At 45.6% G+C, this 14,340-nt stretch overlaps 1 protein-coding gene across 1 annotated transcript in view; it reads left to right on the top strand.

The window, feature by feature from the left end:
* The window catches only part of FSD2 (fibronectin type III and SPRY domain containing 2), a 108,212-nt gene that overhangs the window by 70,167 nt on the left and 23,705 nt on the right, over positions 1–14,340 (top strand). Inside the window, exons 9-10 of the mRNA XM_030189605.1 lie at positions 2,353–2,506; positions 10,977–11,110. Of these exons, the coding sequence (XP_030045465.1) occupies positions 2,353–2,506; positions 10,977–11,110 (288 nt within the window). The remainder of the gene's footprint in view (positions 1–2,352; positions 2,507–10,976; positions 11,111–14,340) is intronic.

Raw genomic sequence — 14,340 nt, 5'->3', positions numbered from 1 at the left:
GAACTCTTCAGATTGGAGAAAAGACGGCTGAGGGGAGATATGATAGAGGTCTTTAAAATAATGAGTGGAGTGGAACAGGTAGATGTGAATCGCTTGTTTACTCTTTCCAAAAATACTAGGATTAGGGGGCACGCAATGAAGCTACAAAGTAGTAAATTTAAAACAAATCAGAGAAAATATTTCTTCACTAAATGTGTAACTAAGCTCTATAATGTGTTGCCAGAGAATGTGGTAAAAGTAGTTAGCTTAATGGGTTTAAAAAAGGTTTGGGTTGCTTCCTAAAAGTCCATAAGCCATTATTAAGATGGACTTGGGGAAAATCTATTCCTTATTTCTAGGATAAATAGTATAACATGTATTTTACTGTTTTGGGATATTGCCTAGTACTTGTGACCTGGATTGGCCACTGTTGGAAACAGGATGCTGGGCTTGATTGACCTTCAGTCTGTCCCAATATGACAACACTTATGTTCTTATATTCTAACTTGCAATCTAAAAATCTGGTAAACCTATCAAGACTGAATTACAGTAATCTACAGTAGACAGGATAACCACCTATACTACTATCTGCAAGTGTTGTTCTTCTAAATAAGACCAAATGAGGGGCATTTCTGATATGACATCTAAATCCACTTTTGGATGTTTTGCGAAAAACATCTAAAAATCCAGTAGCGAGTATGGCCATTTTCAAATCAGAAAAGCGTCCAACTTTTTGTTTTGAAAATGGTCATTTGTAAGATGTTTTTGTGCTCAGTGTGTCCATCTTTGAGGACCATTTTCAGAAAGAAAAAAAAAGTTCAAGGGAAAAACACACAAAAAATCCATTGGGTAGTATGGGAAGGGGCCAGCATTCCTAATAGACTGGTCGCACAGACATCCCAGCAGTGCAGTGGGGCACCCTAGGGGACACTACAGTGTATGTCACATAAAAGGTCCCAGGTACACATCTCACCCTTATATTGTATGAAGAAGCCTCCAAATCCCACCAAAATCCTACTGTACCTAACTGCAGGGGCGTAGCTATAGGGGGCCACGGGGGCCTGGGCCCCCTCAAATTTTGTCTGGGCCCCTGGTTTGGCTGGCGGGGGTCCCCAACCCCCACCAGCCGAAGCCTTCTTCAGCCCGGTCTCTGGTGCAGCCGCGTTCGCTGCCTGCCCCCTACTCTTCTTTCTTCTTGCTCCTCTTGTGCACGCTGACGCTGAGCTGCTCTACAGCATGGCTGTTTCACCCGTGCTTCGTCAGGAGCATGTTCTTTTATGCTGTAGAGTGGGTCAGAACTGCCTCAGATAAGTACCTGGAATCTTTTTGACACGAGGGGTTTCTTCTTTTAAAGAAACCAAAATGAAAAAATATAAAAAATTGAAAATAGAAAATCATGTGTTATTAAACACTGGAGTTTTTTTTTAGGACTAATGATGAAACAGGGTGGGCCATTAGTCCAAATTTGATTTTAGACGTGACCCAAGCAAGGGCATAGCTAGGTGGGGCCACAGGGGCATGGGTCCCCACAGATTTAGCCCTGGCCCCCTCCACTTTTGCCCCCCCTCGCCGCTTTCAACCCACCCTCCCCCCGCCGCCATCGCCGCCAGGTACCTTTGCTGGCAGGGGTCCCCAACCCCCGCCAGCCTTAGTCTTCTTCAGTGCCAGTCTCCGGCGCGTTCGCTGATCTGTGCTGTGAGTCCTGACTGATGTCCTGCATGTGGACATGCAGGACGTCAGTCAGGACTCACAGCACAGATCAGTGAATGCACCGGAGACAGGCACTGAAGAAGACTAAAGCTGACGGGGGTTGGGGACCCCCGCCAGCAAAAGGTACCTGGCAGAAGCGGGGGACGGTCGGTGGCAGCGGGGGTCAAAAGTGGCGGGGGAGGGAATGAAAATGGGGAAGGGTGGCAGCGGGGGGGGGGGGGGGGGGGGGGGGGGGGTCGGCGGCTGGGGGAGGCAAGCTAGAATGTACTTCCCCACCTTGGGCTCTGGACCCCCCTCCCGCCGAGGTCTGGCTACGCCCCTGGACCCAAGCCACTGAAGTCCTTTTCCTCCTGTTACTCTTTAAAGCAAATTGACTGCAACTTGCTTAATCGATTTAGTGAAATTGTGTACCACATGCTAAAAGTGGCTTTAGCACACAGAAAACCTACGCACTGACACCAGTGCCAGCCACTTTTTAGCGCGGCTTGGTGAAAGGACTCCTTAGTTATTTTCATGATAGTAAATTCTTTGAGTTGATTTTGACATGCTGTGTTATACCATATTACTGAATGTCTATCGGACCAAATTTTCTTATGTTTGGTGTCCTGTGGTTGCATCTATGTGGAAGAATTAGAAAGCTAATGATTGTTTTGAAAATCCTAGCTCCTTCTCCACCTATAATTAAACCGAAAGACTGTAGAAGCTGTGAAACCGCAGCCTTGGTACGCTGGGAGTCGGGAAACATGAATCCTGTTGACTCATATACAGTCGAATTATGTAAAGTGTCCACTGAAGATCATGAAAGTGATATTACAGAGTAAGTGATCTTGGAAAGCACTTAGAAGCTTGTCAGTAACTGCATAACATCACTTATCGTCATGGAAAAAAGAACAGTAAAACAATAATATTACCCTCACTCACAATATGCTAATATATTAACCTAAGCGTTTATTGTACTTCTGTATTATGTACTAGACTTCTACAAATCTAAATTTTGTAACTGCCTTTTTAGCAATATGTAAGCCAAATTGAACCTGCCATATGGTGGAAAAATGTGGGATACAAATGCAATAAATAAATAAATAAATAAAATCCAGAAGTGGGATAAAAGGCATGTAACAGCACAGGGTTTGTGGAAAATGTAATTAAAATGTATACATATTATGCATTTGCTCACAAAATTGTCCTTACAATTAATTATAAATAAGTAGATTTCTTCCTTTAAGCCTTCACCTGCAAGAGGATCAAAGTAGCAACTTAGCAAACAAAGACTAGGAAGATATTTCACTTATGAGTCGGAGTGGAAAAGTAGCCTAGAGCAGTGGACTGAGAATCAGAAAAGCCAGAGTTCAAAGGCCCCTACAGGTTGTTATGGGTTTGGGTAAGTCAGGTAAGCTTCCATTGCCTCAGGTATAAACTTAGGGGCTCTTTTAGTAAACCACAGTAAATCTTGCATTTACTACACAGTTAATGCCAAAATTAGCGTGCAGTCATTCCTTGCATCTGCCCTGCATTTACTGCACAAGGCAGACAGTTAGCCCAGGGCCACCACATTACCTGGTTGGGTTGATAGCGTGCAGAGCCCATGCTATCGGCCCAGGCATATAACACAGCCCCAGCAGTTGGAGTGGTGCAACAAGTTCACGGTCCTCATCCCCCACCCTATCCCTGCAGGCACCAATGTCCACCTCACAGATCAATAGCCCCTTCCCCATGCAAATGCCTGCTCCCTGACAGCAAACCTGCTTCCCCCCCCCCCCCCCCCGAGCTTACCTGGTGGTCAGAATTTGTGTTGCACTAGGGCTGGACAGCAGCATTCCTCCTCGGCTGCTGCCAGGCCATTGCTCAACTCCAAAATGGCACTGATGACCCCTAATGACAGTCTCACGGTACTACCACTAGAGGTCATCCTTCCATAGAAGGAGGTATACAGGTTTGCTGTCGGGGGTGGGGGGGGGGAGGGTGCATTTTCATGAGGGTAGGGCTATTGATCTGTGGGGGAGGATCAGTGCCTGCAGGTGGGGATTAGAACATAAGAGTAGCCATACTGGGTCAGGCCAATGGTCCATCCAACCCAGTATCCTGTTTTGCAAACAGTGGTCAAGCCAGGTCACAAGTACCTGGCAGAAACCCAATTAGCAGCAATATTCCATGCTACCAATCCCGGGGCAAGCAGTTGCTTCCCCATGTCTGTCTCAATAGCAGACAATGGACTTTTCCTCCAAGAATTTGTCCAAACCTTTTTTAAGCCCAGATACGCTAACTGCTATTATCACATCCTCCGGCAAAAAGTTTCGGAGCTTAACTATTTGTTGAGTAAAAAAATATTTTCTCCTATTTGTTTTAAAAGTAGTTCCGTGTAACTTCCTCGAACGTCCCCTAGTCTTTGTACTTTTGGAACAAGTAAAACAAAACGATTTACTTCTACTCGTTCTACACCACTCAGGATTCTGTAAATTGGAAGCTGCAGTGGAACATTGAAAGCTGCAAGGGGGATCATAGTCTGCGGAGGTGGGGGGGGGGGGGGGGGGGGGAGGGGGAGATTAGAAACCAGTACCACTATACCTCCTGTAATAGTGTGCTGCCCTTCCAGACTGCCAGTACAACATATGCACTCATCTCCTCCTTTTGAGGTGGTGGTAGGTTCGACCATGCTATCGACAATCGGGACAGGTAGCGCACTGTAAAGACCTTTACATTAATTGTCACAGCCAGCCATACCTTCTCCTGCTCAGACCCTGCCTATTCCTGTCTTTGGCAGTTAACATGGTGTTTTTTACACAAGTGCCCCTGTTTTAGGGGTTCATTTACTAAGCCACGGTAAAAAAAAGTGGCCTGCGGTAGTGTAGCTGCGTGTATCAGGTGCATGATGGGCCAGTTTTTTTACCACATCTACAAAAAATGGCTTATTTTTAATGTGACAGGAAAAGGGCCTGCGGTAAAAATGAAACCAGCGTGCAACCAAAACCGGCCTGAGCCCTTAACCCACCCATTGATCTAGTAGTAAAGGCTCATGCGCTACATGTGCACTGACCGGTCGACGCGCGCCAAGTGCTGATTACCACCGGAACCGGCGCACGTAGGAGGAAATAAATAAATAAATAAATCGCCCACACGTTATGGGCACGTGTCAAATCTGAAATTACCGCCAGGAGGGTGCACTGGCCTGGTGGCAGAGGCGTATCTGAAATGCGGCGGTAGGGGGAGCCAAGGCCAGAGTGAGGGGGCACATTATAGCAGCCCCCCCCGCCATTGCCGTCGTCGTCTCCCGCCGCCACCATCACCTACCTTTGCTGGCAGGGGACCCCAACCCCCGCCAGCAGAGGTCCGCTTCCTCCTGCCGCTGCCTTTAAAAATATTCCTTCGGCTGGCAGGGGACCCCAACCCCCACCAGCTGAGCCAAGGTCTTTAAAATTTTTTTTTGTCCTCCGGAGTCCATGCTGTTCGGAGTCTGACATCGCTGCACGTTGTACGTGCAGGAGACGTCATGCACGTACAACGTGCAGCGACGTCAGGAGCAGCTTTGAACAGCACGGACTCCGGAGGACGAAAAAGAACTTTAAAAGAACTCGGCTCGGCCGGCGGGGGTTGGGATCCCCCGCCAGCCGAAGGAATATTTTTAAAGGCAGCGGCAGGAGGAAGCGGACCTCGGCTGGCGGGGGTTGGGTTCCCCCGCCAGCAAAGGTAGGTGACGGCGGCAGGGGGGGTCCAGGGCGAAATCTGCGGGGGCCCAGGCCCCAGTGGCCCCACGCAGATACGCCCCTGCCTGGCAGTAGTCTCTTTTGGGCGCACGCTGCACATGCGTACAACCTACTGCAGCTTAGTTTAAAAAAAAAAACCCTTAGACTGCAAACCTTTCAGGGACAGGGAAATACCTTCCATACCTGAACATTACATACCTTCAGCTAATACTGAAAAAGTTACAAGCTCAATCCAAACTCTCTTCTCCTCCCTCTGCCCCTCCCCAGTTATGAATTAAATGAAATGTTGTAGAGAAAATACCTTTTTTTCCCCTCAAAGTGTTTATGTTACTATCATACAATCCACAAAATATGGTATCACTGTTTCAGTAGAGGGGGTATCACTGTATATCATAAATTATTACCCAGCTCTCAAAAATTTCAAAAGCTTCTTTTGCATTCAAAGGTATTTATCACATTGTATAGGATGAATGAGCAGTTCTATTAAAGTATTTTGAAGAAGGAGTCCATAGCGACGCTACATATTAAAGCTAAGTTTTTATGTTTAAGTAAAAGAAAAAATATGATTAAAAAAAAAGTTGGTTTAAGTGATATTAAATTTTGTGGATCAAATGAGGAATACCTGCCCACCATGAAAGTGCCTGGCTCACAATACTAGCCTGTATGGTGGTGACAGGGGAATCTGAAGGATCCTATACAATGTGATAAATACCTTTGAATGCAAAAGAAGCTATTGAAAGTTTTGAGAACTGGGTAATAATTTATGATATGTTACTATCATAGCACTAAACACCCATTGCGTGGGCAGTTTATTATCCATGAGGTCTTTAAATCTTCCTGAAATTCTGCCACAGTCTAAATGCTGCAACTAATAGGGAAAACAAATGCAGCATGATCACCTTGCTAATATAACTCATTCTTTTGTTGGCTTAAATCAACAGTGTGTCAGATTCTTTTAATGTCAACACCCTTGCCTTTTGCTGTTATTACCACATCTTGTCTTGCTAGGTTCTCTCTTTTATGATCCTGCTGTAGTCTATTTCTTCTGTTTTTACACGGTTTACAAAGAAAATATTCCACCCTGTGTGACCACAACTCAAAACATATTTTAATCTCTCTCGTGCCCCTTTTCATGCTATAGTCATATTTTCCTTGTAGACATGTGACAGATGCATGGGGAGAGGAGAGTAAATCACAAGGGGCTCTTTGGGCTATCAGGGTCCTTCTCAGCACAGTGGAGGATGGAAAATGGGTCCAAAGCCCTTTATCTACATGGAGGGTGGGGATTGTGGTTACTAACATAGTAACATAGTAGATGACGGCAGAACAAGATCTGCACGGTCCATCCAGTCTGCCCAACAAGATAACTCATATGTGCTACTTTTTGTGTATACCCTACTTTGATTTGTACCTGTGCTCTTCAGGGCACAGACCGTATAAGTCTGCCCAGCACTATCCCCGCCTCCCAACCACCAGCCCCGCCTCCCAACCACCGGCTCTGGCACAGACCGTATAAGTCTGCCCAGCACTATCCTCACCTCCCAACCACCAGCCCCGCCTCCCAACCACCGGCTCTGGCACAGACCGTACAAGTCTGTCCAGCACTATCCTCACCTCCCAACCACCAGCCCCGCCTCCCAACCACCGGCTCTGGCACAGACCGTATAAGTCTGCCCAGCACTATCCTCACCTCCCAACCACCAGCTCTGGCACAGACCGTACAAGTCTGTCCAGCACTATCCCCGCCTCCCAACCACCAGTCCCGCTTCCCACCACCGGCTCTGGCACAGACCGTATAAGTCTGCCCAGCACTATCCCCGCGTGATATTTCTCAGTTTCACGTTGCAGGCATTTAACATCTGTCAAACTGCTTGACATTAGAACTGACAGGTAAGTCACATTACCACAACATTTTCTGGCCTGGTACTTCTTCCTTTTTCATTTTAAGTCCAGTTCAGTCAGAACCAGAACTGGGGATTCGCAACTTCAGGACTCTTCTGCTAAAGGAATCCTGTTCAGAAGGAATGGATCCTCAGGAGCTTAGCCGAGATTGGGAGGCAGAGCCAGTGGTGGGAGGCGGGGCTGGTGGTTGGGAGGCGGGGATAGTGCTGAGCAGACTTATACGGTCTGTGCCAGAGCCGGTGATGCGAGGCAGGGATAGTGCTGGGCAGACTTACACGGTGGGGGGCAGGGGGAGCAGTTGCTTCCTCAAACGGATTTTTAGAAGAGATGGCGCCTAAGCGCCAAATGCCTGCTAATAGCTTTCTCTGCCTCCTCCCCCCTCCCGCGTGAGTCTTGCACCTACTCCTGTCTCTTCCGCCCACTGTTTCCCATCAGCATGGTCATTTTTAAGGCCCTGAAGACTTCTCCCTCTGACACCGGTGATTGACATAGCCAGCCTTCTGCCAGCGTCGGGGGCTCTCCCTCAGGTGCATCCTGCGGAAGACAGGAAGTTGCATTAGAGGAGGCGGGACGCGCCTGAGGAGAGGCTCTGACACTGGCAGAAGGCTGACTATGTCAATCACTGGTGTTGGAGGGAGAACACCTCAGGGCTTTTAAAACGAGTGACCACGTGGATGGGAGAGAGCGGGCAGAAGAGACAGGAGTATATGCAAGACTCACGGAGGACGGCAGTGAAAATCACCATGTGGACCTTGAGCGGGCGAAACATGTAAGGGGGCTGGAGAAGGCAGAAAGTTGCCCAAGAAGGTTTAATAGACAGGAGTGGAACTGAGCCTATCTAGTCCATTGTAAGCAAGGAAGCCAGTTTGGTTAATCTGTTTCTACTCCCCCGCGCAGTTGTCATTGCTCTTCACTCGAAACAAAGCAAGCAAACTTATGAGCTGCTGCATCCACCTTGTAATTTTTTATTGTTAGTCCATCTGTAACAAGTCTAAAGCTATTTCTGTTGGATAGGCAGTGCCTTAAAAGCTGGAGGAGAAAAGAAATAGCAATCAAATATCACTAAAACAGCTTCAAAAATTATTATAGCCGGTGGAAACCGCAATTATAAACTCTATAGGTTGAGGTCATTTTTCTTCAATGTTCACTGATAGGAACACAGGGGCACTACTAGAAAGGGGGGTAAGGAGATAGGGACACAGAGAGGCACTACTGGAAGGAGGAAATGGGAATATGGAGAGAATGGTGAAAAAGGGGTGAGATGGGGAGAAAGAGGTAATGCTGGAAGAAGGGGGAAGATGGGGGACACAGGGCAATGTTAGAAAAAGGGAGAGATGGAGACACCAGGAGGGCAGATATTAGAAAAGGGGGAGATGAGGAGACCAGGTAGGTTTGTGCTGAAAAAGGGGGGAGATGGAGGACACAGGGTAGATTCTGAACTTGGGGGTAGGATAGGGACAAGGGACACAGAAGGGAAATACTAGATAGGACAAATAGTAGTGCAGAGGAAAGAAAGATGGTGCATTTGGAGACAGAAGAAATGTCAGATGGGCAAGAGACCCTGTAAAGGCAGAAGAAACAGAGAAAAACAGAAAAGAGACAGTGGGACCAAAGCAAATGAGAAAATAAATTGTTCACACAGTAGAAAAAGGTATTTTATTTTGAATTTGATTTTAGGAATATGACAGTATTTTAAAACGCAAATCTCCGATGTCTTCAAATTAGCAACCCTGGAGGGGTCCGAGTGCATTTTCTTAAGTAATTTTGAATGTACTGCAGCACAGATTTTGATGGTTAGAACCAGGGACTGCAAATCCCACATGAATTTGGGATGTCAGTTCACACTAGGACTGGTTGAAAAATCTCCCTTCTGGAGCTCGATTACTTGGCAGCTCTATGCACAGCTATTTCATAGTGGGGACGTAAAATGCAAGTTCAGTGCCAACAGATGTAGAGAAGGAAAGGAAGAAGGCAAGAGGCAAGAGAAGAAATGGAAAGGCCAACCTGGAAAAGAATTTGTATGGCTGACTTGTGGAACATGGAAAAAAAGACTGGGACCAGCCAAATTCCCAGACAACAAAGGTAGAAGAAAATTATTTTTATTTAATACTTTGTAAGGACTAAGATGTACCTGCTTTGTAAAAGGTACATTTTTTTCTATTTTTATTTTGCAAAGTACAGGAGAAAATGCTTTTCTGTTTCTTTTTTACCAGTATTGCACTGTTTTATAGAGTCTGGCTTCCTTGGGCAGAGAGGAGGGGAGGTCTCTATTTCAATTTTTGTTGTTGTTGCTCTCTATTCTGTATTAGATTAGTAGCATGGAATGTTGTCACAATTTAGGTTTCTGCCAGGTGCTTGTGACCTGGGTTGGCCACTGTTGAAAACAGGATACTGGGCTGGATGGACCATTGGTCTGACCCAGTATGGCTACTCTTATGTTATATAGATGAGGGTCTGTCCATGTTCTGCATGTGTGACTGAGGTGAAGGATTCTGCTAGCATGTAGTGTCTGTGTAGGAATGTGTAACAGTGCAGCTTGTTCTAGTTTCCTAATAGTAGGTATATTGTTGCTCCAGAGCCCAGTGTAATATATATGGCACTGTCTTTTCATAGGTAGGTTAGGGCTGTTATGGTGTGGTGAGTTTTGTGTTCTAGGGCAGTATTTCCCAAATTGGTTCTAGAGTACCCCCTTGCCAGACAGGTTTTCAGGCTATCCACAATAAATATGCATGATAATTTGCATATACTGCCTCCATTACATGCAAATCTTTTTCATGCAGATTTATTGTGGATAGCCTGAAAACCTGAATGGCACGGGGGTACTCCAGGACCACCTAGGGAAACACTTCTCTAGGTCCCACTGTAATATTTATAGCATTGTCTTTTCATAGGTGGGTTAGGGCTGTTTTGGTGTGGTAAGTTTTCAGTATAGGTTTTGGGTGTCTTTTTTGCAGGAGTTTGTGTTATTTCGCAAAGTTTCAAGCCCTATTTGAATGTAGGCTGTGGGGCGAGGGCCACCTTTGGTGGTCTTTGTCACCCAAAATAAAAATGCTCAAGACTAGTGTTCTTCACATCCTGTAGAGTCACCTCACAAACAAAAAAGCCCATTTGATTTAAACAAGGTGTCTAGCAGTGCGAGGAATGTGTGTGCTATTCCTGAGGTGATGGTCACAATTTGAATATTTTTACTTTGTAGTTAAGAAGACAGGTTGCCTGCTCTGGCCAGTCCAGGGACCTCTTCTGCGTCCTGCCTCCTGTTGTAACTTACTGTTTCCTTGTAGGCAGGACGTAACAGAGACAGCCTGTATTAATCAGTGCTTGCTACAGCCCCTGAGCAACAACACAGACACTTATAAACATCTGCTCCCCCTGAGATCAAAACCTGGCTGCGCCTCTGCTTGGAAGCCTTGTTCTGAGACCTGGAAACCTAGAGAGAGAAGCTTCCACACTGTGTTTGGGGCGTGGCAGTCACATGTCACGGACTGTGGTTTAGGCCCTGTCAGCCACAGGCCCACGTTGAAACTTTTCATAGAATTAAAGAGACTTATTGGCTTTGTGATTATTTATTACTCGTTTTCTTGCTGTTACTATAGTTGATAGCAATGAGACCGCCAGGGCTTTTTCAGGATTCCCTGTAATAAACTAAATGTTTTTACAATAATCATGACACTATTATCCTTACAGATCTATTGTTGGGATTCCTACCTGCGAATCCCTCATTCAGCTGGATCCCAGGGAAAAATATCATATCTACGTAAGAGCTGTTAACGTAGGTGGCGTCAGTGAAAGAAGTAAGCCCATCACTATTCACACCACAGGTACTGTAGCAATATCAAAATGAAACAGAAGCAAACTTTAAAGTCATTTTCACTGTTTTATGCATCCTGCATTTTAGATTTGTTTTATATTTGATCCTGTGGGAAAACGTTTTTTTTTAATTCCAGATTTAATAATGTTTAAAAATGTTTCTATAAACCTCTATTAAGACTTATCCTGCTCACTGTACATCAAAATATACTGTTTCCCAGGGTGACCTAATGGCTCAGGGTGGTGCTGTCATGCTAGAGACCTAGATTTAATTTCTCTACCTATGCAGGCACAGGAACAGAACTGGTCCAAGGGTACCTGAAGTGAACTTGGATGCAGCCCGCTCTCCCAAGAGTGGCTTAAGGCCCTACCCCAACATAGTTGAGAAACTCCCCTTCCCCTTATCTCCCTGCCCCCATAATGGCCAACCTCTTTCCTTCCCCTTAACGCCACTCCAGTTGGTCAGCATCTCATCTCCCTTTCTTCCCCTACTCCCACCCCATATTATAAGAATGTACGAATAGCCATACTGGGTCAGACCAATGGTCCATCTAGCCCAGTATCCTGCTTCCAATAGTGGCCAAACCAAGTCATAAGTACCTGGCAGAAACCCAGATAGCAACATTCCATGCTACCAATCCCAAGGCAAGTAATGGCTTCCCCATGTCCATCTCAATAACAGACTATGGACTTTTCCTCCTGGAACTTGTCCAAATCTTTTTTAAACCCAGATACGCTAACTGTTGTTACTACATCTTTTGGCAAATAGTTCTAGAGCTTAACTATTCGTTGAATTAAAATAATATTTCCTTCTATTTGTTTTAAAAGTATTTCCATGTAACTTCATTGAATGTCCCTATTTGTGTTTTTTGAAAAAGTAAAAAATCAATTCACTTCTACTCATTCTACAGCACTCAGGATTTTGTAGATCTCAGTCATATCTCCTCGAGCCTTAACCTCTTTAGCCTTTCCTCATATAAGAAGAGTTCCATCCTCTTTATCATTTTGGTCATTCTTCTTTTAACCTTTTCTAATTTTGCTATATCTTAGCATCATCCCCCTTCTCTCCATGTTCTGGCACTATCACCTCCTTTTTCCTGCTGGTCATGCCTCTCTTTATGCACCCAAGCATCCTTCTGGCTTTGACCGTTGCTTTTTCTATCTGTTTGGAAGCTTTAATGTCATCAGACACAATCACCCCCAAGTCCCACTCTTCCTTCGTACACTGAAGCACTTCACCCCCAATACTTCACCCTCTATACTGTACCATTCCCTCGGATTTTTGCGACCCAAGTGGATGACCCTGCATTTTTTGGGATTAAACCTTAGTTGCCAAATATCGGTCCATTCCTCTAGCTTTGCTAGGTCCTTCCTCATGTCATTCGCACCCTTCAGGGTGTCCACCCTGTTGCAGAGTTTAATGTCATCCGCAAAGAGACAACCCTTACCAGACAGCCCTTCTGCAATATCGCTCACAAAGATGTTAAAAAGAGCTGGCCCTAGGACTAATCCCTGCAGTACTCCACTGACAACATCCTTTTCTTCAGAGCAAGCTCCATTTACCACTACCCTCTGTCTCCTATCATTCAACCAATTTTTAACCCAATCAGTTACTCTAGGTCCCGTACCGAGGGCACTCAATTTATTTATCAGTCGCCTGTGCGGAACCGTGTCAAAGGCTTTGCTGAAATCTAAGTAAACCACATCAAGCACCCCTCTCACATCCAACTGTTTGGTCACCCAGATGAAGAAGACAGTCAGATTCATCTGACACAACGTGCCACTAGTGAAGCCATGCTGCCTCGGGTCCCGCATTCCATTTAGTTCAAGAAATCTCACAGTCCTCCTCTTTAGAAGTGTTTCCATTAGCTTACTCACCACTGAGGTCAGACTGACAGGTCTGTAATTCCAAACCTCCTCCTTACTTCCACTCTTGTGCAAAGGAACCACATCCGCCCTTCTCCAGTCCACTGGGACCACTCCAGTTTCTAAGGAAGCATTGAAGAGGTCCGTCAGCAGAGCCAACAGAACTTCTCCAAGCTCCTTAAGCACCCTCTTGGGTATATCCCATATGGCCCCATCGCTCTGTCTACTTTTAGTTTGGCAAGCTCCTCACGAACACAGCCTTCTGTAAACAGGTCTTGGTCTACCATACATCCATCCCCTTTAGCCTTTGTTTTCTGCAACCCTACCCCCGGTCTTTCATTCGTGAACACAGAGCTAAAATAATTGTTAAGCAGTTCAGCTTTATCCTTATCATCTTCCAAATATTTCTCTCCCTCAGCTTTGAGCCTCACAATGCTATTATGGCACTTCCTCTTGTCACTTACATATCTGAAAAAGGTCTTATCCCCCAATTTTACCATATAAGCTATCTTTTCCTCCATTTGCTGCTTCGCTTTCCTGATAGCTTTTCAAGCTTCTCTTCACTTATTTAGATATTCTCTCCTGTCTTCATCTTTCTGAGTCGTCTTATAACGTGCAAAGGCTAGCCTCCTTACCCTTATCTTTTCAGCTATTACATTTGAGTACCAGAGAGGCCTTCTTTTCCTCTTTCCTTTATGTAATTTTCTAACATAAAGGGTAGTTGCCTTTAATATAGCTCCTTTCAGTCTTGTCCATTGCTGTTGTACATCCTTCAGTTGATCCCATCCCGCTAACTGTTCCTTGAGAAATTCCCCCATCTCGGCAAATGTGCAGATAGAATGCAAGAGCATAAAAAGCTACAAATTGATTATCGCTGTGATTACCAGATTACTGTAACTAGTAGAAAAGATGCCATCTTACCTTATTGCACGGTTTACTCCGGGATGGTATTGTGCGCAAGACAAATACGCAGTTTTACATGAAATGACACATAACTAGGTTTATAGATGTTTATATTTTGAACTCAGATCTTAAGAAGCAGAAAATTTGCTCATTTTGAGGGTAATTTTACTTTTAACCAGGAAAGTACGTGCCCACTTTGGTGGTGGTTTACTCATTTCCGCATGGATATGGCCACATCAAACATATAAACGGCAAGTGACCGACTCACTCGCAAATGCGCAGTAGAGACATCCCTCTCTGTCCCGCCCCCGTGTCAATACGTGATGACGAAGGCGGGACAGAGAGGAAAACTGCGCCGCCGAGGTTGATACCGCTCCCCCCGCCCGAGATCGCCGCTACCGTTCCTCCCCCCCACCCGGGCCGAGCCCTCTCTCCGCTACTAACACATCCATTCGCCGGAACGCAGCATGCA

This window comes from Microcaecilia unicolor, chromosome 1 (genome assembly GCF_901765095.1).
Source record: "Microcaecilia unicolor chromosome 1, aMicUni1.1, whole genome shotgun sequence".
NCBI classification, from domain to species: Eukaryota; Metazoa; Chordata; class Amphibia; order Gymnophiona; family Siphonopidae; genus Microcaecilia; species Microcaecilia unicolor.
The sequence above is the reverse complement of the archived record's forward strand: the minus strand, read 5'-3'. Positions and strand labels throughout refer to the sequence as shown.